General features: G+C 52.0%; 1 protein-coding gene and 1 long non-coding RNA gene across 13 annotated transcripts in view; one reads left to right on the forward strand and one right to left on the reverse strand.

The window, feature by feature from the left end:
- The window catches only part of LOC115933223 (serine/arginine repetitive matrix protein 2), a 124,605-nt gene extending 100,569 nt beyond the window's left edge, over positions 1-24,036 (forward strand). For 8 of the 12 annotated variants that reach the window (XM_063699602.1, XM_063699603.1, XM_063699604.1 and 5 more), the window contains 7 exons: positions 375-460; positions 4,636-4,764; positions 8,399-8,498; positions 8,611-8,806; positions 12,907-12,967; positions 13,077-13,112; positions 14,484-24,036. In XM_063699602.1, the coding sequence (XP_063555672.1) occupies positions 375-460; positions 4,636-4,764; positions 8,399-8,498; positions 8,611-8,806; positions 12,907-12,967; positions 13,077-13,112; positions 14,484-23,900 (10,025 nt within the window). In that variant the 3' untranslated portion in view covers positions 23,901-24,036. Of the gene's footprint in view, positions 1-194; positions 316-374; positions 461-989; positions 1,130-4,635; positions 4,765-8,398; positions 8,499-8,610; positions 8,807-12,906; positions 12,968-13,076; positions 13,113-14,483 lie in introns of those variants that run through there. The other 4 variants (XM_055365734.2, XM_063699600.1, XM_063699599.1 and 1 more) reach the window with 4 other exon arrangements.
- On the reverse strand, positions 1-27,238 carry LOC129527625 (uncharacterized). The gene is made up of 3 exons (XR_008672625.2): positions 24,989-27,238; positions 8,585-12,259; positions 1-1,307 (listed from the first exon to the last, which is right to left on the reverse strand). It is a non-coding gene; the product is annotated as an uncharacterized lncRNA (long non-coding RNA).
- Between the last annotated feature and the right edge of the window lie 390 nt (positions 27,239-27,628).

Raw genomic sequence — 27,628 nt, forward strand, 5'->3', positions numbered from 1 at the left:
TAATTTTGAATTAGCTTTTAATCATTGACTTCTAGCACAGTTATATGATCAGAAACATGCTGTGTGATTTGATTGCTCTCAAATATGTTGAGATTTGCTGGAACAAAATAAGTCAGGTTAATTTTTGTAAATATACCATGCATGCTTAAAATGAATGTATCTACATTTGTTCCTGAGATACAGGTTGATGGACAGATGGCTACATGGATGTGATGGAGATGGTTTACTATCGGGACCTTCCGCATCCTGCTGATGTTTTGTTGCTTAGGATATGAATGGCTGAGCGGAGGCTGTAAAACCTGGCACTCTGCTTGGGTATGAGGTTCTTCCTGCCATCCTGCCATCATTTACTTTTTATGTTTTGTCGCCAAAAGTGACCTTGAGGAACCCTGGGAGCTCAGGAAGGAAGGAGCGCCCAGAAGCAGGGACAGGGAGCTGGTTGGGGAGGACCAGAAATCAGGTTTGTGAAGGTTCCAGAGAGGACCTGTCCTTGGGAGGAGAGTGGGAGACTGAGATGGGGGAGGGGTCATTGGAATGATGCGGGAGCTGCTTGGCATTGTCCATTGTGAGGCACCACCGGGGTCATCAGGGATTGGTGGAGAGGGAGTATAAAGCCCCAGGGTTGCTAAGGGAGGGCCCAGACCGAAGAAGGTTTGGTGGATAGCAGAACCTTTGTCTCCCTCTGATTGCTCCTAAGCCTCACGCTCCCTTGCCCGCTCCCTTGCCCCGCGAGTCCTGTTGCTTCCCTGATCTTCTCCGTGACCTGTAGCTAAACCTTCCACCAGCGCTTGAGAACTTAATTTGAACCGGATCCTTTCCCAGACCCCTTTCTTCTTCTCCTCCTCCTCCTCCAGGTGCCCAACAGCCCCCTTCTCCTCCTTTCCCTTCCCTTACTTCCCCCCTTCCCCTCCCCTTCCCCTCCCCCTCCCCTCCCCCTCCCCTCCCCCTCCCCAAGTCAGATCCCGGCCGGTCCCCGTCCCCTTCCCTCCCCCCTGCCCTAAGCCACCTCCACCTCTGTCCTGGCCGCCTCAGGGCGCCCTGAAAGGACCAGGACATGCGGGTGTGGTGGATGCTCTTTTGGCTCCTCTTTTTGCTCCTGCTGGAATTTATCAGCCATCAGTGCATCTCTGTGAGTAGACGCTGGACCCGTGGGGTTTCTTCCTTTTTACTGGGCTGTGTCACGCGGCATGAAATTACACAGCTCAGGCCTGTAATCCCAGCACTTTAGGGGGCCGAGGTGGGCAGAGGCAGATCACTTGAGTCCAGGAGTTGAAGACTAGGCAGGGCATCATAGCGAAACTCCATCTCTACAAAAAATTCCAAAAAAGATGAGTTGGGCCTGGTGGTGCGTACCTGTTATCCCAGTTACTGGAGAGGCTGAGGTGAGAGGATCACTTGGGCCCAGGAGCTGGACGTTGCAGTGAGCCGAGATGGCCCCGCTGCACTCTTGTCTCTAAGAAACAAAATGGACCAAAACAAAGTGAAATGTCATTTGATTTGTGTCATCTGGTTTGATGACTTTTTTTTTTTAAGACAGAGTCTCACTCTGTCGCCCAGGCTGGAGTGCAGTGGCAAGATCTCGGCTCACTGCAACCTCCGCTTCTGGGGTTCAAGCAATTGTCCTGCCTCAGCCTCCTGAGTAGCTCAGATTACAACGCCTGGCTAATTTTTGTATTTTTAGTAGACCACCACGCCTGGCTAATTTTTGTATTTTTAGTAGAGACGGGGTTTTACCATGTTCGCCAGGATAGTCTCCATCTCTTGACCTCGTGATCCGCCTGCCTCAGCCTCCCAGTGCTGGGATTACAGGCGTGAACCACCGTGCCTGGCCAAAATATATAACCTTAAGTGTAAGTTTTACTAACTTTGGAAAGTACATACACCAGCATAAACCAACCCCCTTTCAAGATCTACATTATTTTATTTATTTATTTATTTATTTTTTTGAGACAGTTTTTCCCTTGTTGCCCAGGCTGGAGTGCAATGGGGCAATATCAGCTCACCGCAACCTCTGCTTCCCAGGTTCGAGCGATTCTCCTGCCTCAGCCTCCCGAGTGGCTGGGATTACAGACATGTGCCACCACTCCCAGCTAATTTTGTATTTTTAGTAGAGATAGGGTTTCTCCATGTTGGTCAGGCTGGTTTTGAACTCCCGACCTCAGGTGATCCGCCCGCCTCGGCCTCCCAAAGCGTTGGGATTACAGGCGTGAACCACCGTGCCCAGCCAAGATCTACACTATTATGTCACCCCAGAAAGTGAACTCTCACTCTTCCCGGCCAGTCTCTTTCTTATCATAGGTTAGCTTGCTTATTCTGGAATTTCGTGTGTACAGATGCATGCCATGCCATAGGTACTCTTTTGTGTCTGCTTTGTTCTGCTCAACACCATGTTTCTGAAATCATTACCATTGTTGTCTGGTTCTCTAACTCCATCATTTCCATTTCAGACTCAGCATATGCTGAGTTCAACCTGTTGAAGGGCTATCTGTTTAATTCACCATCTTGAAAGAAACATTGAAAATTGAGATGTTTTCAAGAATATATAGTCAAATCCTGAGGAATCCATGTAGAAATGTTATCACGAGCTGTCTGAACTTACTCAGGGGACGTCTTCGTCTTCACTCACATAAGAGTCTAATGGAATTAATATCAACAGTCTTAGAGAAATCCCACACTATTCATGCCATTTTCATGATCTCCACCTTGGTAATTTTTTTTTTTTTTTTTTGAGACAGAGTCTCGCTCTGTCACCCAGGCTGAAGTGCAGTGGTGCGATCTCGGCTCACTGCAACCTCTGCCTCCCGGGTTCAAGTGATTCTTCTGCCTCAGCCTCCCAAGTAGCTGGAACTATAGGCGCATGCCACCATGCCCTGCTAATTTTTTGTATTTTTAGTAAAGATGGGTTTCACCGTGTTAGCTAAGATGGTCTCAATCTCCTGATCTCGTGGTCCACCCACCTCGGCTTCCCAAAGTGCTGGGATTGCAGGCGTGAGCCACCATGCCCGGCCCACCTTGTTAATTTTTAAGCACTAAAATTTGATACTTATTTGTGAATGAAGTAATCTCTTCATTGTGTGTTTTTTTTTTTTTTTTTTTTACTTATGCTGAGCTTTAAATGACAAAGATTCCTATAATCCAAGAGAGAAGTATTATTTAGAGGGATTCTTTTACCATGTGATATATAATAAATGCATCCAATGCTATACATCAATTTAAAAAACAAGTAAATAACTTTAAAGAAAAGATAACTACTGGCCAGGTGCAGTGGCTCACACCTGTATTCCCAGCACTTTGGGAGGCCGAGGCAGGTGGATCATGAGGTCAGGAGTTGGAGACCAGCCTGGCCAAGATGGTGAAACCCTGTTTCTACTAAAAATACAAAAATTAGCCGAGCGTGGTGGCAGGCGCCTGTAATCCCAGTTACTCAGTAGCTGAGGCAGGAGAATCGCTTGAACCCGGGAGGCGGAGGTTGCGGTGAGCTGAGATCATGCCACTGCAATCTAGCCTGGGTGACAGAGCAAAACTTTGTCTCAAAACAAAAAAGAAAAGAGAAGATAATTACTTTATACTTAGCTTGTCTTACCCATGAGTGACGGGCTGCATGTGGCCCAGGACAGTTTTGAATGCAGTTCAACACAAATTTGTAAACTTTCTTAAAACGTTCGGAGATTTTGGCCAGGTACAGTGGCTCATGCCTGTAATCCCAGCACTTTGGGAGGCTGAGGTGGGCAGATTACCTGACGTCAGGAGTTCGAGACCACCCTGGCCAACATGGCAAAACCCCATCTCCACAGAAAATACAAAAATTTGCTGAGTGCACTGTCAGGCACCTGTACTCCCAGCTACTCAGGAGGCTGAGGCAGGAGTATCACTTGAACCTGAGAGGCAGAGGTTGCAGTGAGCCGAGAGCACACCACTGCACTCCAGCCTGGGTGACAGAGTGAGACCCCATCTCAAAAACAACAAACAAAAACAAAAAAATGGCCGGGCACGGTGGCTCACACCTGTAATCCCAGCGCTTTGGGAGGCCGAGGCAGGCAGATCGCCTGTCAGGAGTTCAAGGCCAGACTGGCCAACATGGTGAAACCTCATCTCTACTAAAAATACAAAAATTAGTCGGGCATGGTGGCACAGACCTGTAATCTCAGCTACTCGGGAGGCTGAGGGAGGAGAATGGCTTGAGCCCAGGAGCTGGAGGTTGCAGTGAGCCGAGATTGCACCACTGCACTCCAGCCTGGGCGACTGAGTGGAGCGGAACTCTGTCTCAAAAAAAAAAAAGAGGTTTTTTAAAGATCATCAGCTATTGTTAGTGTTAGTGTATGTTATGTGTGGCTCAAGACAACTTTGCTTCTTTTAATATAGGCAGGGAAGTCAAAAGATTGGATATCCCTGCTTTATACCAAGAAAGACAACACAACACCCCACATTTGCAATGCTTAAAAACACTACCAGCCATCTGAAAAACATGTGACTTCTAACTTCTGTTCTTTTTTGTAGCAGTGGAATCCCACGGTGATATCTGAGGGATGTGGTTACCTTTTGGAGGAGGTTGACGGTTTCTAAGGATGATTCTTTCTGAGTGAAATATTGTCAGTGTCATTGACCTTTTCATTATTTCAACTATTATTATTCCAGGTTATCAATACTCTGGCTGACCATCATCATCGTGGGACTGACTTTGGTGGAAGTCCTTGGTTAGATATCATTATTGAATTTCCGAGAAGTTATAAAGTTGTCATTATCCTCTGGACAGTTTACCTTTGGGTGAGTATACTAACTTTCTGTAGAGGTATACTTGTAATCACAAATAAGAATAAATTATATAAAACAATTCACGTTTCTGGACTTCATTATGAATATGTGGTTTTACCCAAAAAATCAGGGAAATGATTTATTAGCATAAGAATTATGAAAATATCTGCCATTTACATTATGAAAATTAAATAGGTCAGTGTTTGTTTAATAGAATGTCAACAGAGCTTTTGGTCAAAAATAAGTTTTTTTAACCTGTGTGCTATTTGTCACAAATGGAGTATGAGGTTTCGTCACTTAAATAGGAAATTCTTTCTAAACTCTTCTGTTTTATAGTTCTGTCGTATGGGTGGAAGAACTCTATAGTTCTATCGTATGGGTGGCTTCCAGTCTCCTCTCTGAAGATTCACTGCAGAAATGAGCTGACAACAGACAGCTTAACAGGAAAAGAAAAACATAGAACAGGCATAAACATGGGAACCAGCTGAAAAATGAGACTGCTAGAAGGGCTGGATGGTTGATGCTTAAAGAGCACCCTCTTCTGAGGGGAGAGGGAGATAGATGGAGATGTAGGCCATTTAGAGGGGCAGCAAATGATTTTTAGGGGAAATGAAAGAGCCCAAGGAACAAACAATTGGCCTGAGACAAAGTTCCTCTGAGGTCATAGGGACGAGGTGACAAACTGCCGGAAGGTGAAGGGCAGAACTGCACTGCGTCTCATGATGCAGAGAAAGCCCCAGAGAATCTCTTAGAACTGCCCTCCAAGAGAATCAATGAAAAGTGTGTCTGGGCAGGGTAATTTTGAATGAGATCATTCAAAGTGCATGTTCCCACTTGCAACTGGAGAGAGATCAGTATGTCAAAAGTCTGTACTTGGTAAGAATTTGGCTGCTTAGTTGTGCCATAATTTGTCTTTTGAGCCTTTTTTCCTTTGGGTAAGTTGAGCTCTACATTTTGTCTTGCCATTCATGACAGTAAAAATATGGTTGTCTGGGGGCTGAACCTCCTTCTGAACAATGATCCAAGATAAAAGTACTAATACCACAATGCTTTTTTATATTCAAGGGAAGAGGAAGTATGTTTCAGTTTTACCACCTAGATAATTACACGTCATTTGGCACTGCCTTTCAAGATATGTAGAAAACAGAAAATATATGAGTTATGAAGATATCTAGGCACATTTAACATTCTCTATGCCACTTAGTCCTGAACAGAGAATTTTCGGTATAAATTGGAGGAAGCTTTTTTTTTTTTTTTTTTTCTTTTCTCACCCCCAAGACGAGTCTCCCTCTGTTGCCCAGGCTGGAGTATAATGGTGTGACCTCGGCTCACTGCAACCTCCACCTCTTGACTTCAAGCGATTCCCCTGCCTCAGCCTCTCAAGTAGCTGGGATTACAGGTGCCCACCACCATGCCCAGCTAATTTTTGTATTTTTAGTAGAGTCGGGGTTTTACCATGTTGGCCAGGCTAGTCTCAAAACCCGACCTCAAATGATCCACCCGCCTCAGCCTCCCGAAGTGCTGGGATTACAAGCGTGAGCCACCACGTGAGCCAGGGGAAGTTTTTAAATTTACCACTTTTTAACAATTCCATTTAGGAAGGTTCAGTTGAGCTGTTGGACTTGGACAACTTCGCACCTCTCATCTTTGTCGTTGTCATCTAGTCATCTATACCATTACCTCCTAAGCAGGGACATCATGGGTGCCTTGAAGCATTCATGCGTGATGGCATTTCTTTGCTTCTCATTTCTTCATGTGTTTGACATTTCTCCTAGCTCCAAACGGGGCCAGCTACCTTTCCTATGAAATGTAGCAGTAGCTGTGGGATTGACGTGGTTGCTGTTTTCATCTTTTTAGATTACCCATTGCTTCTCTCGAAATCCTAGTACATGATTTTTTTTTTATCCTATGTGCAGAAATCAGGAAAAAACAAATTCTACAAAGAATTTGAAAGATATTATTTCAGGCCAGGTGTGGTGGCTCATGCCTGTAATCCCAGCACTTTGGGAGGCTGAGGCAGATGGATCACTTGAGGTCAGGAGTTCAAGACCAGATGGGCCAACATGGTGAAACCCCATCTCTACTAAAAAGACAAAAATTAGGCAGGCATGGTAGCAGGCACCTGTAATCCCAGCTACTTGGGAGGCCGAGGGACAAGAATCGCTTGAATCTGGGAGGTGGAGGTTGCCGTGAGCCAAGGTAGCTACGCCACTGCACTTCAGCATGGTTGAGAGTGACACTCCGTCTCAAGAAAAAAGTCATTTCAATGACTACCTCAGGAGATTCATAGGTATCTGACCCACATCTGAGATGGGATTTGCATTGCATTTTAGCTATGATGAGAACAAATATTTAGTATCTTCGAAGATTAAAAGCATACTGTGATAATATGGAAATCTTGGTGGGAATTCAGTCATTAGTGAGAATGTTTTGCGTTAAGTTCAAACCAGCCTCAATGAAGCTGATGTGAGGGAAGGGAAAGTGAACTCTGAGTAGAGCAGGGACAGAAGGAAGATGCTCCAGTGCAGATCAGGAAGGAGCAGGGGGTGAAATGTTACAAATTCTAGAACTCAGAGAGCTGAAGGTAATTACTTCCTTTTCAAGTTGTGAAACATGTTAACCTGTGGTAAAATACTTATAAGATGATAATTACCATCTAACCGTGTTGAAGTGTACAGTTCCGTTGTGTGAAGTATATTCATGTCATTTTTTTTTTTTTTTTTTGAGACGGAGTCTCACTCTGTCACCAGGCTGGAGTGCAGTGGTGGGATCTTGGCTCACTGCAACCTCTGCCTCCTGAGTTCAAGCAGTTCTTCTGCCTCAGCCTCCCAAGTAGCTGGGACTACAGGCCTGCATCACCATGCTCAGCTAATTTTTGTATTTTTAGTAGAGATGGGGTTTCACCATGTTGCCCAGGATGGTCTCCATCTCTTGACCTTGTGATTCACCCGCCTCAGCCTCCCAAAGTGCTGGGATTACAGGCGTGAGCTACCGCACCTGGCCTATTTTTTTTTTTTTTTTTTTTTTGAGACAGTTTCAATTTTGTTGCCCAGGTTGGAGTGCAATGGCACAATCTCAGCTCACCACAACCTTTTCCTGCTGGGTTCAAGTGATTCTCCTGCCTCAGCCTCCCGACTAGCTGGGATTACAGGCATGCACCACCATGCCTGGCTAATTTTGTATTTTTAGCAGAGACAGCGTTTCTCCATGTTGGTGAGGCTGGTCTCAAACTCCCGACCTCAGGTGATCCGCCTGCCTCGGCCTCCCAAAGTGCTGGGATTACAGGAGTGAGCCACTGTGCCAGCCTCATGTCATTCTTGTGTGTGTGTGTGTGTGTGTGTGTGACAGAGTCTCATTCTGTCGCTCAGGCTGGAGTGCAGTGGTGTGATCTCAGCTCACTGCCATCTCCGCCTCCCAGCTTCAAACGGTTCTCTGCCTCAGCCTCCCGAGTAGCTCGGATTACAGGCGCCCGCTGCCATGCCCGGCTAATTTTTGTATTTTTAGTAGAGACGGGGTTTCACCATCTTGGCCAGGCTGGTCTTGAACTCCTGACCCCGTGATCCACCTGCCTCGGCCTCCCAAAGTACTGGGATTATACGCATGAGCCACCGTGCCCAGCCGTCATTCTTATATTATTATTTCCTAGTTGTCTTTCCTGAAGACTATCTTCCAGTCTGAAAAGGGACATGATGGATCCACAGATGTACAGCAGAGAGCCTGGAGGTCCAACCGCCGTAGACAGGAAGGTATGGCTCTGTTGGAGTCCCCATAGTGTGGAAATGAGTTTGCCCTGGAAAGGGAAAGAACAGCTTCTTGCCCTCAGGTTTCTCACCTTCTCCTCTCCTCACTCTCACCAAGGGCTGAGGTCCATTTGTATGCACACAAAGAAAAGAGTTTCTTCCTTTCCAGGAAATAAAATTGGCCGGAAAGACGTCATTACTCTATGGAGACATGTGAAAACAAAAGTTACGCCTAAAATCCGTAAGATGAAGGTGACAGCGAAAATCAACCATCATGACAAAATCAGTGGAAAGAGGAAGACCGCCAAAAAACAGTAAGATGTGCCTTGACACAAATACTGTTGTATGAACCATGTGCCAATCAAAGTAGACAACTGTAAAGTCCTTGAGAATATTTTCTACAATATTTGTGGCAAATTCAGTGGGTTCAAAATTGAGTTTGTCCTTTCTGCTTCATTAGTTTAAGCTGTATAATTCCTTTCCCTTCCTACATTCTTGTTTGTCATTTTTTCGGGGGAAGAGGAGTTGCTAGTACTGGCATTGGTTTTCCTTTCTCTCTCTCTTTTTTTTTTTTTTTCCTGAGATGGAGCTTTGCTGTTGTTGCCCAGGCTGTAGTGCAATGGCACAATCTCAGCTCACTGCCTTTTGGGTTCAAGCGATTCTCCTGCCTCAGCCTCCCAAGTAGCTGGGATTACAGGTGCCCACCACCACGCCCAGGTAATTTTTGTATTTTTACTAGAGATGGGGTTTCACCATGTTGTCCAGGCTGGTCTCGAACTTCTGACCTCAGGTAATCCACCTGCCTCAGCCTCCCAAAGTGCTGGGATTAGAGGCGTGAGCCACCACAGCCAGCCTTTTTTTTTTTTTAATTTTGAGATACAGTCTCGCTCTGTCACCCAGGCTGGAGTGCTATGGTGCAATCTTGGCTCACTGCAACCTCTGCCTCCCAGTTTGAAGCAATTCTGCCTCAGCTTCCCGAGTAGCTTGGATTATAGGTGTGTGCCACCACATTTGGCCAATTTTTTTTTTCTTTTTTCTTTTTCTTTTTTTTTTTTTTTGAGACAGAGTCTCACTCTGTCACCCAGGCTAGAGTGCAGTGGCATGATCTTGGCTCGCTGCAACCTCCACCTCCCAGGTTCAAGTGATTCTTATCCCTCAGCCTCTTGAGTAGCTGGGACTACAGGCATATGCCACCATGCCCAGATAATTTTTGTATTTTTAGTATGGGCGGGGTTTCACCATATTGGCCAAGCTGGTCTAGAACTCCTGACATCATGATCCGCACACCTCGGCCTCCCAATGTGCTGGGATTACAGGCATGAGCCACCATGCCCAGCCCAATTTTTGTAATTTTAGTAGAGACAGGAGTTCACCATGTTGGCCAGGCTAGTCTTGAACTCCTGACCTCAGGTGATCTGCCTACCTCAGCCTCCCAGTGTGAGCCACCACACCCAGACTGGATTGTTGAATTCAATGCTTGGGTCACCTCCAGATTCATTTTCACAGTCTTTCATGTTTTGGTCATATTACATTGTGTTTTGCTGCCATATGACTGATCTTTTTTTGTTAAATGTGAGATACTTGTTAAGAAATATTTAGCAATGAATTGAGGCCTAGTAGCATGTTATCTTGCTGCGGAAGAGATGGGAGTCTACTTCTGGGGGATGGTCAGGGGTCCTCCATACAGGCTGCAATTGAGGTCGCCGGTGCAGGCTCAGTCCCTACAAAGGCCAGGGTATTTCCTGTCCACCTCTATTCTGATGCATGACTCTTCTGGGTCTCAACCAGAGCCAGTGGACTTCAGTATGGGTCGCTTTCATTGGCAGACCCTCAATCCACTTGTTTTCCTTCTAATCCCACGCATGTGTGCAAAAGCTGCTGTGCTTCTTTGCATCTCAGTAGTTCCTTCTGGAATTCAGCAATGAAACTCAGGGACATGGGTTCCAAATGCGAGGCTGACTTTCATCCTGGGTTTCCTTCTTCTCCATCTTCACCTCATGTCTGTTTACTGCCATGTTAGCAATTTGATGTATTCAATCATGGGTTTTATATTCTGTTTGGTGTCCCCCATTGTTCTCATCGGAGATCAGAAGCTTCAGATGCACTTACGTCAACTCAAGAGTAGAATGCTTCCTTAGCTTCCCTCCAGAGTCAGGTTTTATGTTTCTAGTTCCCAAGTGCGCAGCAGGAGTAGTGATGTCCTCACTGGCTTCTCATTTGCATTAAACTGTGAGCTTCTTTAGCGTGGGGACAGGACCCTGCTCCCATTGCATTCTCAGCACCTCACCACACACTCCTTGTTGGAGGCCACTCCAGACAGCATGTGCTGAAGGATGCCCTGTGGTCAGAAACAAGTTCATTAACTTTCTCTTTGAAGTGTTTTCGTCCCTGTTTCCTAGCGTTCTGGGAATTTTACACATCCTTCCTATAAAACCAAGTATCAGGTGAGATCCTTAGGATCAGGACCATGAATCAAGTGGTGTGAGGGCAACACAGCAAACTTACCCTTTTTAGGCCGTTTCCTTTTTCTGCCCTCAATCTCTGTGAACTGAACCTTGTTAAAGTCAGTCAACACCAGGGTGGATGGTTTGCCGTTGTCACCTATTTTCAGGACATAACACCCTGACTTAGGAGCCATTCCAATCATTTGTAATTCAATAGATGGGCCCAGCCTTCAGATTGCCTTTTCTCTCAACCAGGATCTTTAAAGTCGATGACAAGAGTTCCAGTCCTGAATCATGGCAAAGTGCAGTAGTGAACTGCGGGGTTAATGACACCATATTCTGGAAGGACCTCTCTTTGGCTGATGGTCTCAGTTCCGGCATCAGCCTCTGACTGAGAATCAGGTCTCACACAGGAGGAGTCAGATGAGGAGCAATCCTCTGCTTCCGATGGAGTTAGTTGTGATGAATTGGTGAGGTCTGGTTTTTCACACTGAACTAAAATGAGCTTTCGCTGTGTCAAGCACAAGACTGACCCCAGAAACACACATAGTGCACCTCGTAGAAGCTTTTAATAGTCTTTATATTTACTAAAGAATAGGACTAACTATGGAACTATGAAGATGAGCTGGAAATGACAGGTGACTTGCCAGCAGGCCAGAGTGTGACTTTTTTTTGTCCCTCAATGGGAGGTGTCAATTCTCCCTTCGGTTGTGAGAATCCGTTGGTTCATTTGTGGAAAGGTTGCAGGGGGGATCTTTGAATCACAGCCTTCAGATGCCAGAAGGGCAGAGGGAATCCCACACGGGCTGGTGGATCATGTGTGTGCATTTCTCTCCCTTCTAATCTGAGGAAACTAAGCATGAAAGAATGTGAGCATGCAGAAAAGGAGAGGTATGTATCAGAGGCAGAGGAAAATGGGAAATTGGATATGAAAGAAATACACACCTACAAGTGAGTTCAGAAACTGAACCCCACCCTCCTGGGAAACGCCCATTGGAGTGTTGTTTTTAACCTTTGTACAATGTTTAGACCCAGTAAATGCAGAAATAGAAACAAATGGTCAGAAGACATATCGTGAGAGAGAGAGAGAGAGTTCACAAAACAGAAAACAAAGTACCTTAATATTTACCAGTGACCAAAAGATGTGAAGTAGCAAAACGTCTCCTGACCCCATTGCCAGCTAGACTGTGTGGAAACTCGGTTCATACCAGCCATTCTAGGGGTGGGGTGAGTTGTTGTCATCCTTAGGAAAGTGTGTTGTTGTAGGATCAACCACATCCTTCAAAAGGACTATGCCTGTTTATAAGCCCAGCTGTTGCTGCCCTGTGAAACACGGTAAGGATATTAATACAAAGACAATACAGCTTTATGATAAAAGATGCTCAATGAAGGATGAATTAGGGATATACTGAGAATGGGGAAGGAAACTATCATCTCAGAAGTCAGCAGGCAGTAAGCAAGAGGAGGAATCAATATAGCAACAGTTTGGATCAGACTGTACAGTTTTTTTGTTTTTGTTTTTGTTTTTGTTTTTCTGAGATGGAGTCTCACTGTGTCACCCAGGCTGGAGTGCAATGACGTGATCTTGGCTCACTGCAACCTCCGCCTCCCAGGTTCAAGTGATTCCCCTGCCTCAGCCTCCCGAGTAGCTGGGATTACAGGTGCCTGCCACCACGCCTGGCTAATTTTTTGTATTTTTAGTAGAGAAGGGGTTTCACCATATTAGCCACAATGGTCTCAATCTCCTGACCTCATGATCCATCCGCCTCGCCCTCCCAGAGTGCTGGGATTGCAGGCGTCAGCCACCGTGACCGGCTCAGACTGTACTCTTATAGCCATCTGAAATACGTTTTCTAGGTATAGATAGATTGTGTAAGGGTACAGTTGTGAGGATAAGAGAAACATGGCAGATTATTTAAAATCATCCTGAAAGTGGTGCTTTATCTGATGAAAGTGATTGTAATCCATAGGAAAATGTTTCAACGTGCGCAAGAGTTGCGGCGGCGGGCAGAGGACTACCACAAACGCAAAGTAAGGAGCTTCCTCCCCGCAGTTGCAGGATAGTTTAGTGCTGATGCAGATGATGCCACGGCCCTTAGACTCTCTCAACATTCAATTTCTCATGTGTTGGCTTTTTCAGATCCCCCCTTCTGCAAGAAAGCCTCTTTGCAACTGGGTAAGTTTGCTTGTTTTCCTTGCTTTTGGACATAGTCTGCCAGATCAGGACATGGATACATTTTTCTCACTACAGCTCTGTGCTCAAGCCCTGCAGAGGGAGATGGCAGAGAGAAAGGCTGCCTACAAGCATCACAGTCCCATCCCTGTTGGTAACCATGTTGTGCAAAAACACTTTCATCCCCACCCAGTGGGGCCCCTGATCTAATATTCTAAGTGTCAGAGGTCCCATATTTGTAATAGCAAATGGGCCCTGACTGTAAATTAGTGAAGAGTGAATGTAACTTATTACCCACAGGGACAATTCCAAATGAAGGCCTTAAATGATGCTCAGCTAAGCTGGTTCTTGTGTGGCCTCTGTACCTTCAAAAGCTGCCGAGTCCTATGATTACACGTGATGGGACTTGTACACTTGAAGTGAAACACAGTTTTAAAACTTGCTTTGTTTAGAATTCCCACCTCATTTTTCCATGGACAAAAGTATTCTTCATGTCCTAGTGCACTTACAATTTGGTATTACCTGGGAGTGAAAAGAAATATTATAGCCATGCCTAACTGACTTCTTGAGATAAGATTGTTCTGTCAGAAAACCCTCTCCCAGTTCCCCTGCAGCTCTTCAGGAATCCACATCTCTCCAGAGCTCTTTGTTCTCATGGGTGGCACCTCCAGAGTGAAGAAGATCCTTTGTCAAGAAGGGAAACAGAGGGGAAATGAGAGGGTCCTGCAGGCAGAGCTGGAATCAACTTCCACTCTGCCTCTTGCAAGCTGTGTGACCCTGGGCACAATTTCTCCTTCCTCTGGAAACCTCTGTTCTCTTAGATTTGGAGCAGGGTGGTCACACTGACCTTGCAGAGTTCTGAGAATCAGAGACAGAACATAAAAGGCCTGGAAAACATTCTCCAAAAAGAAGCTGCAACATGTGTGGACAATGGGCTTTTCATGCCTCTCTTACTGTCTCTTACTGTCTGTTGACCTGGTGCAAGAAACATGCTCTGGTGATGGCTGTGAGGGAGGAATGAGGATAGACATAGACACTCCTGTGTCTCAAACATGCTTCTTTATTACTCTGTTATGACTCTGTCATGACTCTGTCTTCCCTGGGGCAGGACCCCAGCCTGCCTACATTTGGAGACAGACACAGTGGCATGTGGAGACAACAGTGTGTCGCAATGACTTTTCTTTACCCCCCAGCTGTCGGCAGTACTCAGTGGAAGGGTGATATTATGACACTGATACTGCTATTTTGAAACCCGGAGGATGGAAAGGTGCAAAAATCTATCACCAGCAACAGAAGGTGCAGACTGTGTCGGTGGCGGTAATTTTGTCCATCAAACGGATATGTGTGAAAACATTCCCTCCTTTGTCCCTACAGGTCAGAATGGCGGCAGCGGAGCATCGTCATTCTTCAGGATTGCCCCACTGGCCCTACCTCACAGCTGAAACTTTAAAAAACAGGATGGGCCACCAGCCACCTCCTCCAACTCAACAACATTCTATAACTGATAACTCCCTGAGCCTCAAGACACGTGCCGAATGTCTGGTCTATCCCCTTCCACCCTCAGCGGATGATAATCTCACGACGCCTCCCGAGTGTTTCCTCACTCCTCTTCCACCCTCAGCTCCACCCTCAGCGGATGATAATCTCAAGACACCTCCCTTAGCTACTCAGGAGGCTGAGGCAGAAAAACCACCCAAACCCGAGAGAGAGAGGGCCGCTGACGTGGAACCACCACCGAAACCCGAGAGGCGGAGGGCCGCTGACGTGCAACCATCACGGAAACCCGAGAGGCAGAGGACCACTGACGTGCAACCATCACGGAAACCCGAGAGGCGGAGGGCCGCAGTGGATAAGACACCTGCCGAGTTTCTGGTCTATCCCCTTCCACCCTCAGCGGATGATAATCTCGAAACGCCTCTCGAGTGTCTCCTCGCTCCTCTTCCACCCTCACGTCTATCCCCAGCTCCACCCTCAGCGGATGATAAGACACCTGCCGAGTTTCTGGTCTATCCCCTTCCACCCTCAGCGGATGATAATCTCGAAACGCCTCTCGAGTGTCTCCTCACTCCTCTTCCACCCTCACCTCCACCCTCAGCTCCACCCTCAGCAGATGATAATCTCAAGACACCTCCCTTAGCTACTCAGGAGGCTGAGGCAGAAAAACCACCCAAACCCGAGAGACAGAGGGCCGCTGATGTGGAACCACCACCGAAACCCGAGAGGCGGAGGGCCGCTGACGTGCAACCATCACGGAAACCCGAGAGGCGGAGGGCGGCTGACGTGCAACCATCACGGAAACCCGAGAGGCGGAGGACCACTGACGTGCAACCATCACGGAAACCCGAGAGGCGGAGGGCCGCAGTGGATAAGACACCTGCCGAGTTTCTGGTCTATCCCCTTCCACCCTCAGCGGATGATAATCTCGAAATGCCTCTCGAGTGTCTCCTCACTCCTCTTCCACCCTCACCTCCACCCTCAGCTCCACCCTCAGCGGATGATAATCTCAAGACACCTCCCTTAGCTACTCAGGAGGCTGAGGCAGAAAAACCACCCAAACCCGAGAGACAGAGGGCCGCTGACGTGGAACCACCACCGAAACCCGAGAGGCGGAGGGCCGCTGACGTGCAACCATCACGGAAACCCGAGAGGCGGAGGGCCGCAGTGGATAAGACACCTGCCGAGTTTCTGGTCTATCCCCTTCCACCCTCAGCGGATGATAATCTCGAAATGCCTCTCGAGTGTCTCCTCACTCCTCTTCCACCCTCACCTCCACCCTCAGCGGATGATAATCTCAAGACACCTCCCTTAGCTACTCAGGAGGCTGAGGCAGAAAAACCACCCAAACCCGAGAGACAGAGGGCCGCTGACGTGGAACCACCACCGAAACCCGAGAGGCGGAGGGCCGCTGACGTGCAACCATCATGGAAACCCGAGAGGCGGAGGACCACTGACGTGCAACCATCACGGAAACCCGAGAGGCGGAGGGCCGCAGTGGATAAGACACCTGCCGAGTTTCTGGTCTATCCCCTTCCACCCTCAGCGGATGATAATCTCGAAATGCCTCTCGAGTGTCTCCTCACTCCTCTTCCACCCTCACCTCCACCCTCAGCTCCACCCTCAGCGGATGATAATCTCAAGACACCTCCCTTAGCTACTCAGGAGGCTGAGGCAGAAAAACCACCCAAACCCGAGAGACAGAGGGCCGCTGACGTGGAACCACCACCGAAACCCGAGAGGCGGAGGGCCGCTGACGTGCAACCATCACGGAAACCCGAGAGGCGGAGGGCCGCAGTGGATAAGACACCTGCCGAGTTTCTGGTCTATCCCCTTCCACCCTCAGCGGATGATAATCTCGAAATGCCTCTCGAGTGTCTCCTCACTCCTCTTCCACCCTCACCTCCACCCTCAGCGGATGATAATCTCAAGACACCTCCCTTAGCTACTCAGGAGGCTGAGGCAGAAAAACCACCCAAACCCGAGAGACAGAGGGCCGCTGACGTGGAACCACCACCGAAACCCGAGAGGCGGAGGGCCGCTGACGTGCAACCATCATGGAAACCCGAGAGGCGGAGGACCACTGACGTGCAACCATCACGGAAACCCGAGAGGCGGAGGGCCGCAGTGGATAAGACACCTGCCGAGTTTCTGGTCTATCCCCTTCCACCCTCAGCGGATGATAATCTCGAAATGCCTCTCGAGTGTCTCCTCACTCCTCTTCCACCCTCACCTCCACCCTCAGCTCCACCCTCAGCGGATGATAATCTCAAGACACCTCCCTTAGCTACTCAGGAGGCTGAGGCAGAAAAACCACCCAAACCCGAGAAACAGAGGGCCGCTGACGTGGAACCACCACCGAAACCCGAGAGGCGGAGGGCCGCTGACGTGCAACCATCACGGAAACCCGAGAGGCGGAGGGCCGCTGACGTGCAACCATCACGGAAACCCGAGAGGTGGAGGACCACTGACGTGCAACCATCACGGAAACCCGAGAGGCGGAGGGCCGCAGTGGATAAGACACCTGCCGAGTTTCTGGTCTATCCCCTTCCACCCTCAGCGGATGATAATCTCGAAATGCCTCTCGAGTGTCTCCTCACTCCTCTTCCACCCTCACCTCCACCCTCAGCTCCACCCTCAGCGGATGATAATCTCAAGACACCTCCCTTAGCTACTCAGGAGGCTGAGGCAGAAAAACCACCCAAACCCGAGAGACAGAGGGCCGCTGACGTGGAACCACCACCGAAACCCGAGAGGCGGAGGGCCGCTGACGTGCAACCATCACGGAAACCCGAGAGGCGGAGGGCCGCAGTGGATAAGACACCTGCCGAGTTTCTGGTCTATCCCCTTCCACCCTCAGCGGATGATAATCTCGAAATGCCTCTCGAGTGTCTCCTCACTCCTCTTCCACCCTCACCTCCACCCTCAGCGGATGATAATCTCAAGACACCTCCCTTAGCTACTCAGGAGGCTGAGGCAGAAAAACCACCCAAACCCGAGAGACAGAGGGCCGCTGACGTGGAACCACCACCGAAACCCGAGAGGCGGAGGGCCGCTGACGTGCAACCATCATGGAAACCCGAGAGGCGGAGGACCACTGACGTGCAACCATCACGGAAACCCGAGAGGCGGAGGGCCGCAGTGGATAAGACACCTGCCGAGTTTCTGGTCTATCCCCTTCCACCCTCAGCGGATGATAATCTCGAAATGCCTCTCGAGTGTCTCCTCACTCCTCTTCCACCCTCACCTCCACCCTCAGCTCCACCCTCAGCGGATGATAATCTCAAGACACCTCCCTTAGCTACTCAGGAGGCTGAGGCAGAAAAACCACCCAAACCCGAGAGACAGAGGGCCGCTGACGTGGAACCACCACCGAAACCCGAGAGGCGGAGGGCCGCTGACGTGCAACCATCACGGAAACCCGAGAGGCGGAGGGCCGCTGACGTGCAACCATCATGGAAACCCGAGAGGCGGAGGACCACTGACGTGCAACCATCACGGAAACCCGAGAGGCGGAGGGCCGCAGTGGATAAGACACCTGCCGAGTTTCTGGTCTATCCACTTCCACCCTCAGCGGATGATAATCTCGAAACGCCTCTCGAGTGTCTCCTCGCTCCTCTTCCACCCTCACGTCTATCCCCAGCTCCACCCTCAGCGGATGATAAGACACCTGCCGAGTTTCTGGTCTATCCCCTTCCACCCTCAGCGGATGATAATCTCGAAACGCCTCTCGAGTGTCTCCTCACTCCTCTTCCACCCTCACCTCCACCCTCAGCTCCACCCTCAGCGGATGATAATCTCAAGACACCTCCCTTAGCTACTCAGGAGGCTGAGGCAGAAAAACCACCCAAACCCGAGAGACAGAGGGCCGCTGACGTGGAACCACCACCGAAACCCGAGAGGCGGAGGGCCGCTGACGTGCAACCATCACGGAAACCCGAGAGGCGGAGGGCCGCTGACGTGCAACCATCATGGCAACCCGAGAGGCGGAGGACCACTGACGTGCAACCATCACGGAAACCCGAGAGGCGGAGGGCCGCAGTGGATAAGACACCTGCCGAGTTTCTGGTCTATCCACTTCCACCCTCAGCGGATGATAATCTCGAAACGCCTCTCGAGTGTCTCCTCGCTCCTCTTCCACCCTCACGTCTATCCCCAGCTCCACCCTCAGCGGATGATAAGACACCTGCCGAGTTTCTGGTCTATCCCCTTCCACCCTCAGCGGATGATAATCTCGAAACGCCTCTCGAGTGTCTCCTCACTCCTCTTCCACCCTCACCTCCACCCTCAGCTCCACCCTCAGCGGATGATAATCTCAAGACACCTCCCTTAGCTACTCAGGAGGCTGAGGCAGAAAAACCACCCAAACCCGAGAGACAGAGGGCCGCTGACGTGGAACCACCACCGAAACCCGAGAGGCGGAGGGCCGCTGACGTGCAACCATCACGGAAACCCGAGAGGCGGAGGGCCGCTGACGTGCAACCATCATGGAAACCCGAGAGGCGGAGGACCACTGACGTGCAACCATCACGGAAACCCGAGAGGCGGAGGGCCGCAGTGGATAAGACACCTGCCGAGTTTCTGGTCTATCCACTTCCACCCTCAGCGGATGATAATCTCGAAACGCCTCTCGAGTGTCTCCTCGCTCCTCTTCCACCCTCACGTCTATCCCCAGCTCCACCCTCAGCGGATGATAAGACACCTGCCGAGTTTCTGGTCTATCCCCTTCCACCCTCAGCGGATGATAATCTCGAAACGCCTCTCGAGTGTCTCCTCACTCCTCTTCCACCCTCACCTCCACCCTCAGCTCCACCCTCAGCGGATGATAATCTCAAGACACCTCCCTTAGCTACTCAGGAGGCTGAGGCAGAAAAACCACCCAAACCCGAGAGACAGAGGGCCGCTGACGTGGAACCACCACCGAAACCCGAGAGGCGGAGGGCCACTGACGTGCAACCATCACGGAAACCCGAGAGGCGGAGGACCGCTGACGTGCAACCATCATGGAAACCCGAGAGGCGGAGGACCACTGACGTGCAACCATCACGGAAACCCGAGAGGCGGAGGGCCGCAGTGGATAAGACACCTGCCGAGTTTCTGGTCTATCCCCTTCCACCCTCAGCGGATGATAATCTCGAAACGCCTCTCGAGTGTCTCCTCACTCCTCTTCCACCCTCACCTCCATCCTCAGCTCCACCCTCAGCGGATGATAATCTCAAGACACCTCCCTTAGCTACTCAGGAGGCTGAGGCAGGAAAACCACCCAAACCCGAGAGAGAGAGGGCCGCTGACGTGGAACCACCACCGAAACCCGAGAGGCGGAGGGCCGCTGACGTGCAACCAGCACTGAAACCCGAGAGGCGGAGGGCCGCTGACGTGCAACCATCACGGAAACCCGAGAGGCGGAGGGCCGCAGTGGATAAGACACCTGCCGAGTTTCTGGTCTATCCTCTTCCACCCTCAGCGGATGATAATCTCAAAATGCCTCTCGAGTGTCTCCTTACTCCTCTTCCACCCTCACCTCCATCCTCAGCTCCACCCTCAGCGGATGATAATCTCAAGACACCTCCCTTAGCTACTCAGGAGGCTGAGGCAGAAAAACCACCGAAACCCGAGAGGCGGAGCGCCGCTGACGCGCAGCCGTCGCTGAAACCCGAGAGGCGGAGCGCCGCTGACGTGCAGCCGTCGCCGAAACCTGAGAGGCGGAGGGCCGCTGACCTGGAATCACCACCGAAACCCGAGAGGCGGAGGGCCGCTGACCTGGAATCACCACCGAAACCTGAGAGGCGGAGGGCCGCTGACACGCAACCATCACCGAAACCCGAGAGGCGGAGGGCCGCTGACCTGGAATCACCACCGAAACCCGAGAGGCGGAGCGCCGCTGACCTGGAATCACCACCGAAACCCGAGAGGCGGAGGGCCGCTGACGTGCAACCATCACTGAAACCCGAGAGGCGGAGCGCCGCTGACGCGCAGCCGTCGCCGAAACCTGAGAGGCGGAGGGCCACTGACCTGGAATCACCACCGAAACTCGAGAGGCGGAGCGCCGCTGACGCGCAGCCGTCGCCGAAACCTGACAGGCGGAGGGCCACTGACGTGGAATCACCACCGAAACTCGAGAGGCGGAGCGCCGCTGACGCGCAACCATCACCGAAACCCGAGAGGCGGAGCGCCGCTGATGCGCAGCCGTCGCCGAAACCTGAGAGGCGGAGGGCCGCTGACCTGGAATCACCACCAAAACCCGAGAGGCGGAGGGCCGCTGACCTGGAATCACCACCGAAACCCGAGAGGCGGAGGGCCGCTGACGCGCAACCATCACCGAAACCTGAGAGGCGGAGGGCCGCTGACGCGCAACCATCACCGAAACCCGAGAGGCGGAGCGCCGCTGACACGCAGCCATCACCAAAACCTGAGAGGCGGAGGGCCGCTGACGCGCAGCCATCACCGAAACCCGAGAGGCGGAGCGCCGCTGACGCGCAGCCATCACCGAAACCCGAGAGGCGGAGCGCCGCTGACGCGGAACCATCATCACCCGAACCCAAGAGGCGGAGGGTCGCTGACGAACCGCCATGCAAACCCCCACGCAAACCCAAGAGGCGGAGGGCCGCTGACAGGGAACGGCCACGCAAACCCCCACGCAAACCCAAGAGGTGGAGCGCCGCTGAGGCGCAGCCGTCGCCGAAACCTGAGAGGCGGAGCGCCACTGACACGGAACCTCCACGCAAGCCCAAGAGGCGGAGGGCCGCTGACCGGAAACCATCATCACCCGAACCCAAGAGGCGGAGGGTCGCTGACGTGGAACCGCCACACAAACCCAAGAGGCGCAGGGTCGCTGACGTGAGACGGCCACGCAAACCCCCACGCAAACCCAAGAGGTGGAGCGCCGCTAAGGCGCAGCCGTCGCCGAAACCCGAGGGGCGGAGCGCCGCTGAGGCGCAGCCGTCGCCGAAACCCGAGGGGCGGAGCGCCGCTGACGCGCAGCCGTCGCCGAAACCCGAGGGGCGGAGCGCCGCTGACGCGCAGCCGTCGCCGAAACCCGAGGGGCGGAGCGCCGCTGAGGCGCAGCCGTCGCCGAAACCCGAGGGGCGGAGCGCCGCTGACGCGCAGCCGTCGCCGAAACCCGAGGGGCGGAGCGCCGCTGACGCGCAGCCGTCGCCGAAACCCGAGGGGCGGAGCGCCGCTGACGCGCAGCCGTCGCCGAAACCCGAGGGGCGGAGCGCCGCTGACGCGCAGGCGTCGCCGAAACCCGAGAGGCGGAGCGCCGCTGACCTGGAATCACCACCGCAACCCGAGAGGCGGAGCACCGCTGACGCGCAAGCATCACCGAAATCCGAGAGGCGGAGCGCCGCTGAGGCGCAGCCGTCGCCGAAACCCGAGAGGCGGAGCGCCGCTGACACGCAGCCATCACTGAAACCTGAGAGGCGGAGCGTCGCTGACACGCAGCCATCACCGAAACCCGAGAGGCGGAGCGTCGCTGACACGCAGCCATCACCGAAACCTGAGAGGCGGAGCGTCGCTGACACGCAGCCATCACCGAAACCCGAGAGGCGGAGCGTCGCTGACCTGGAATCACCACCGAAACCCGAGAGGCGGAGCGCCGCTGAGGCGCAGCCGTCGCCGAAACCCGAGAGGCGGAGCGCCGCTGACACGCAGCCATCACCGAAACCTGAGAGGCGGAGCGTCGCTGACACGCAGCCATCACCGAAACCTGAGAGGCGGAGCGTCGCTGACCTGGAATCACCACCGAAACCCGAGAGGCGGAGCGCCGCTGACCTGGAATCACCACCGAAACCCGAGAGGCGGAGCGCCGCTGAGGCGCAGCCGTCGCCGAAACCCGAGAGGCGGAGCGCCGCTGACACGCAGTCATCATCGAAACCCGAGAGGCGGAGCGTCGCTGACACGCAGCCATCACCGAAACCCGAGAGGCGGAGCGCCGCTGACACGCAGCCATCACCGAAACCTGAGAGGCGGAGCGTCGCTGACACGCAGCCATCACCGAAACCTGAGAGGCGGAGCGTCGCTGACCTGGAATCACCACCGAAACCCGAGAGGCGGAGCGCCGCTGACCTGGAATCACCACCGAAACCCGAGAGGCGGAGCGCCGCTGAGGCGCAGCCGTCGCCGAAACCCGAGAGGCGGAGCGCCGCTGACACGCAGTCATCATCGAAACCCGAGAGGCGGAGCGTCGCTGACACGCAGCCATCACCGAAACCCGAGAGGCGGAGCGCCGCTGACACGCAGCCATCACCGAAACCTGAGAGGCGGAGCGTCGCTGACACGCAGCCATCACCGAAACCTGAGAGGCGGAGCGTCGCTGACACGCAGCCATCACTGAAACCCGAGAGGCGGAGCGTCGCTGACCTGGAATCACCACCGAAACCCGAGAGGCGGAGCGCCGCTGAGGCGCAGCCGTCGCCGAAACCCGAGAGGCGGAGCGCCGCTGACACGCAGCCATCACCGAAACCTGAGAGGCGGAGCGTCGCTGACACGCAGCCATCACCGAAACCTGAGAGGCGGAGCGTCGCTGACCTGGAATCACCACCGAAACCCGAGAGGCGGAGCGCCGCTGAGGCGCAGCTGTCGCCGAAACCCGAGAGGCGGAGCGCCGCTGACTCGCAGCCGTCGCCGAAACCCAAGAGGCGGAGCGCCGCTGACACGCAGCCATCATCGAAACCCGAGAGGCGGAGCGCCGCTGACGCGCAGCTGTCGCCGAAACCCGAGAGGCAGAGCGCCGCTGATGCGCAGCCGTCGCCGAAACCCGAGAGGCGGAGCGCCGCTGCTGACACGCAGCCGTCGCCGAAACCCGAGAGGCGGAGCGCCGCTGACGCGCAGCCGTCGCCGAAACCCGAGAGGCGGAGTGCCGCTGAACTGGAATCACCACCGGAACCCGAGAGGCGGAGCGCCGCTGACGCGCAGCCGTCGCCGAAACCCGAGAGGCGGAGCGCCGCTGACGCGCAGCCGTCGCCGAAACCCGAGAGGCGGAGCGCCGCTGATGCGCAGCCGTCGCCGAAACCCGAGAGGCGGAGCGCCGCTGACGCGGAACCGCCTCGCAAACGCAAGAGGCGGAGGGCAGCGGACATTGAACTATCATCACCCGAACCCAAGAGGCGGAGGATCGGTGACGTGGAACGGCCACGCAAACCCAAGAGGCCGAGGGCCGCCGACGTGGAACCATCATTACCCGAACCCAAGAGGCGGAGGGTCGGTGACGTGGAACTGCCACGCAAACGCAAGAGGCCGCAGGCCGCCGACGTGGAACCATCATTACCCGAACCCAAGAGGCGGAGGTTGAATTAGGTGAGAACAGGCCATTGCACTCAAGCCTGAGCAATAAGAATAAAACTGAGTAGAACAAAATAAAAAAATCAAAAAACAAAACAAAACCCACACTCCAAAAACAAAGAATAAATAAATAATATAAAAATAAAATAAATACTGCAGTCCTTATGTTATTGCTTTGTTTCGATATCTGGTATGATTGCTTGAGGGACCTGAGGTTTTTAATCATGGGGGTTGTTTTAATCTTTAGAAGTGGTTGGTTATGTAAAATATTATTATTATTATTTTTTGAGACGATTTTGCTGTGTCACCCAGGCTGGAGTGCAGTGGCTTGATCACAGCTCACTGCAGCCTCAACCTCCTGGGCTTCAAGCAATCCTCCTGCCTCAGCCTCCCAAGTAGCTGGGATCACAGATGTGTGCCACCACGCCTGGCCAATGTTAAAAAATCCTTTAACTTTTGTGTAGAGATGCACTCCTGGACTCAAGCGATCCTCCTACTTGTCCCGACCACCAGCCCCTTTCTGATAAACACTTACACTGTTTATTATCTGATGCCATTTCTATCTTCTTCCTTGTCGTCCAGACATCAAATAATTAGCTTTCTTCAGGGTTTTCTTTTTCAAGTGCTCAGTGTTAAAGATCACTCACATTAGGGCCAGACACCACGGCTCATGCCTGTAATCCCAGCACTTTGGGAGGCCGAGGCGGGCAGAGCACTTGAGGTGGGGAGTTTGAGACCAGCCCGGCCAACTTGGTGAAACCCCACCTCTACTGAAAAAAATACAAAAATTAGCTGGGCGTGATGGTGCATGCCTGTAGTCCTAGCCACTTGGGAGGCTGAGGCATGAGAATCGCTTGAACCCAGGAGGCAGAGGTTGTAGTGAGCCAAGATCACATCAGCACACTCTAGCCTGGGTGACAGAGCCAGACTCTGACTCAAAAAATAAATAAAATAAATATCACTTACATTAGCTATACCCAAGGGGTGGTCTATAGAGACTTGGAAGCAGTGGTTATTGCAACAGGGGCACGGAAGTCATCTGGCTATGCCAGGGTGCCCAGGGGATACTCGGGGTGGGTGGCATGGTGCTGCTGGGGACTCACCGCACAGGACGCTCTGGTTGACGCACTGCCAGGAGTAGCACTCTGTCTTGGGGCTGCAGCCGGCCTCCTCAGCTCGAGTGTAACAACAGTCGTGGCCATGGCAGCACCTGCGGATGTCACATGGGCAGGACAGCTGGTGGGTGGAGCTCTCTCTTGGCCCTCCTCTTGCCAGGACCATGGGTGACTGAAGACCCCCAGGGAGGCACAGCATCCTCTTAATCTAAGTTTTTTTTTTTTGTTTTTTTTTGAGAGACAGGGACTTTCTCTGTCGCCCAGGCTGGACTGCAGAGGCACAATCATAGCTCACGGCAGCCTTGAACTCCTGGGCTCAAGCGATCCTCCCACTTCAGTGTCCCAAGTAGCTGAGACTACAGGCACACGCCAGCATGCCCGGCTGGTTTTTTAATTTGTATTTCCTTTGAGACAGCGTATCTCTCTGTCGCTCAGGCTGGAGTGCAATGGCTCAATCAGCTCACTTTAGCCTTGAACTCCCGGGCTCAAGTGATACTGCCACCTCAACCTCCCAAGTCTGCTACTACAGGAACACAAACTCCTTTCAAATGCTGGGATTACAGGTGGGAGCTACTGTACACCTGGCCTTATGTAAGCTGTTTCCCTGAAAATCCCCGACTTGGGTAATGATTCCGTTGGCCCCACCATGCCCTGTCCTACCTTCCTGGCTGTGCCCCAGCTTGGTCCCTGCCTGCCTGCCTGCCTCCCTCTCTGGGTCTCGAGCTCCTGTGACACATGACTCCTCTCTCTTCCTGGAGTGATCCAAGCCCTGCCACTTCCTGACTTTGCCCACACTGTACCCTCTGCCTGGGGCAACTTCATGTCTGCCCATTGACCCTTAGGCCTCAGCCCAGGCACAAGCCCCTGCCTCCGGAGGTCATCCAGGCCTCACCAGGCTACACCCTCTCGTAAAATTGGATTCTCTCCCTTCAGGGCAGGTTTATAATGAAATCCTCCTCAGAGGCCAGGTGCGGTGACACCCATCTGTAATCCCAGCACTTTGGGAGGCTGAGGTGGGAGGATCACTTGAGGCCAGGGGGTCGAGACCAGCCTGGGCAACATAAGAGAGACTCTTGTCTCTATAACAAATTTAAAAATTAGCTCACCAGGCCAGGCTCAGTGGCTCATGCCTGTGATCCCAACACTCTGAGAGGCCGAGGCAGGTGGATCACGAGGTCAGGAGTTTGAGAGCAGCCTGACCAACATGGCGAAACCCTGTCTCTACTAAAAATACAGAATTAGCCAGGCATGGTGGCACGCACCTCTACTCCCAGCTACTCGGGAGGCTGAGGCAGGAGAATCGCTTGAACCCAGGAGGTGGAGGTTGCGGTGAGCCAAGATCACGCCATTGCAGTCCAGCCTGAGCAACAGAGCAAGACTCTGTCTCGAGACAATAAAAACACACAAAAAATTAACTCGCCATGATGGCACATGCCTATAGTCCTAGCTACTTGGGAGGCTGAGGTGGGAGGATCACTTGAGGCCAGGGGGTCGAGACCAGCCTGGGCAACATAAGGAGACTCTTGTCTCTCTTGTCTCTATAACAAATATAAAAATTGGCTCACCAGACCAGGCTCAGTGGTTCATGCCTGTAATCCCAACACTTTGAGAGGCCGAGGCAGGCAGATCACCTGAGGTCAGGAGTTCGAGACCAGCCTGGTCAACATGGTGAAACCCCATCTCTACTAAAAGTACAAAAATGAGCCGGGCTTGGTGGCGTGCACCTGCAATGCCAGCTACTCAGGAGGCTGAGACAGGAGAATCACTTGAACCCGGGAGGTGGAGGTTGCAGTGAGCTGAGATTGTGCCACTGCACTCCAGCCTGTGCGACAGAGTGAGATGCCATCTCAAAAGAAAAAGAGATTATTTTATTTCTCATTTATTTATTTAAATAAAAAATTGTTTATTTAAAACATGAAAGAAGGTGTTGAGGCATTGGCAATTGGCAATCGGCCAGGTGCAATGGCTCACGCCTGTAATCCCAGTACTTTGGGAAGCTAGGGTGGGCGGATGGCTTGACCTAGGAGTTAGAGATCAGCGAACATGGCAAAATCCCATCTCTACAAAAAATACAAAAAAACTAGCCAGGTGTGGTAGCTCGTGCCTGTAATCCCAGCTACTCGGGGGGCTGAAGTGGGAGGATTGCTTGAGCTTAGGAGGTGGAGGTTGCAGTGAGTCAAGTTCATGCCACTGCACTGCAGCCTGCATGACGGAGCAGGACCCTGTTTCAGAAAAAGAAAAAAAAAAAAGGCAATCTTGAGATTCCAGGTAAGTTTGTGAGTGATGGTGATTCTTTATACTGTTCTACATTTATAAAATTGTATGTATATATATATATATTTTTTTTTTTTTGAGATGGAGTCTCACTCTATTGCCCAGGCTGGAGTGCAGTGATGCAATGTTGGCTCACTGCAACCTCCACCTCCCAGGTTCAAGCGATTCTCCCGCCTCAGCCTCCCTAGTAGCTGGGGCTACAGCTGCGTGCCACCACACCCGGCTAATTTTTTGTATTTTTTTAGTAGAGACGGGGTTTCACTGTGTTAGCCAGGACGGTCTTGATCTCCTGACCTGGTGATCTGCCTGCCTCAGCCTCCCAAAGTGTTGGGATTACAGGCGTGAGCCACTGCT

This window comes from Gorilla gorilla, chromosome 18, assembly GCF_029281585.2.
Source record: "Gorilla gorilla gorilla isolate KB3781 chromosome 18, NHGRI_mGorGor1-v2.1_pri, whole genome shotgun sequence".
NCBI lineage: Eukaryota > Metazoa > Chordata > Mammalia > Primates > Hominidae > Gorilla > Gorilla gorilla.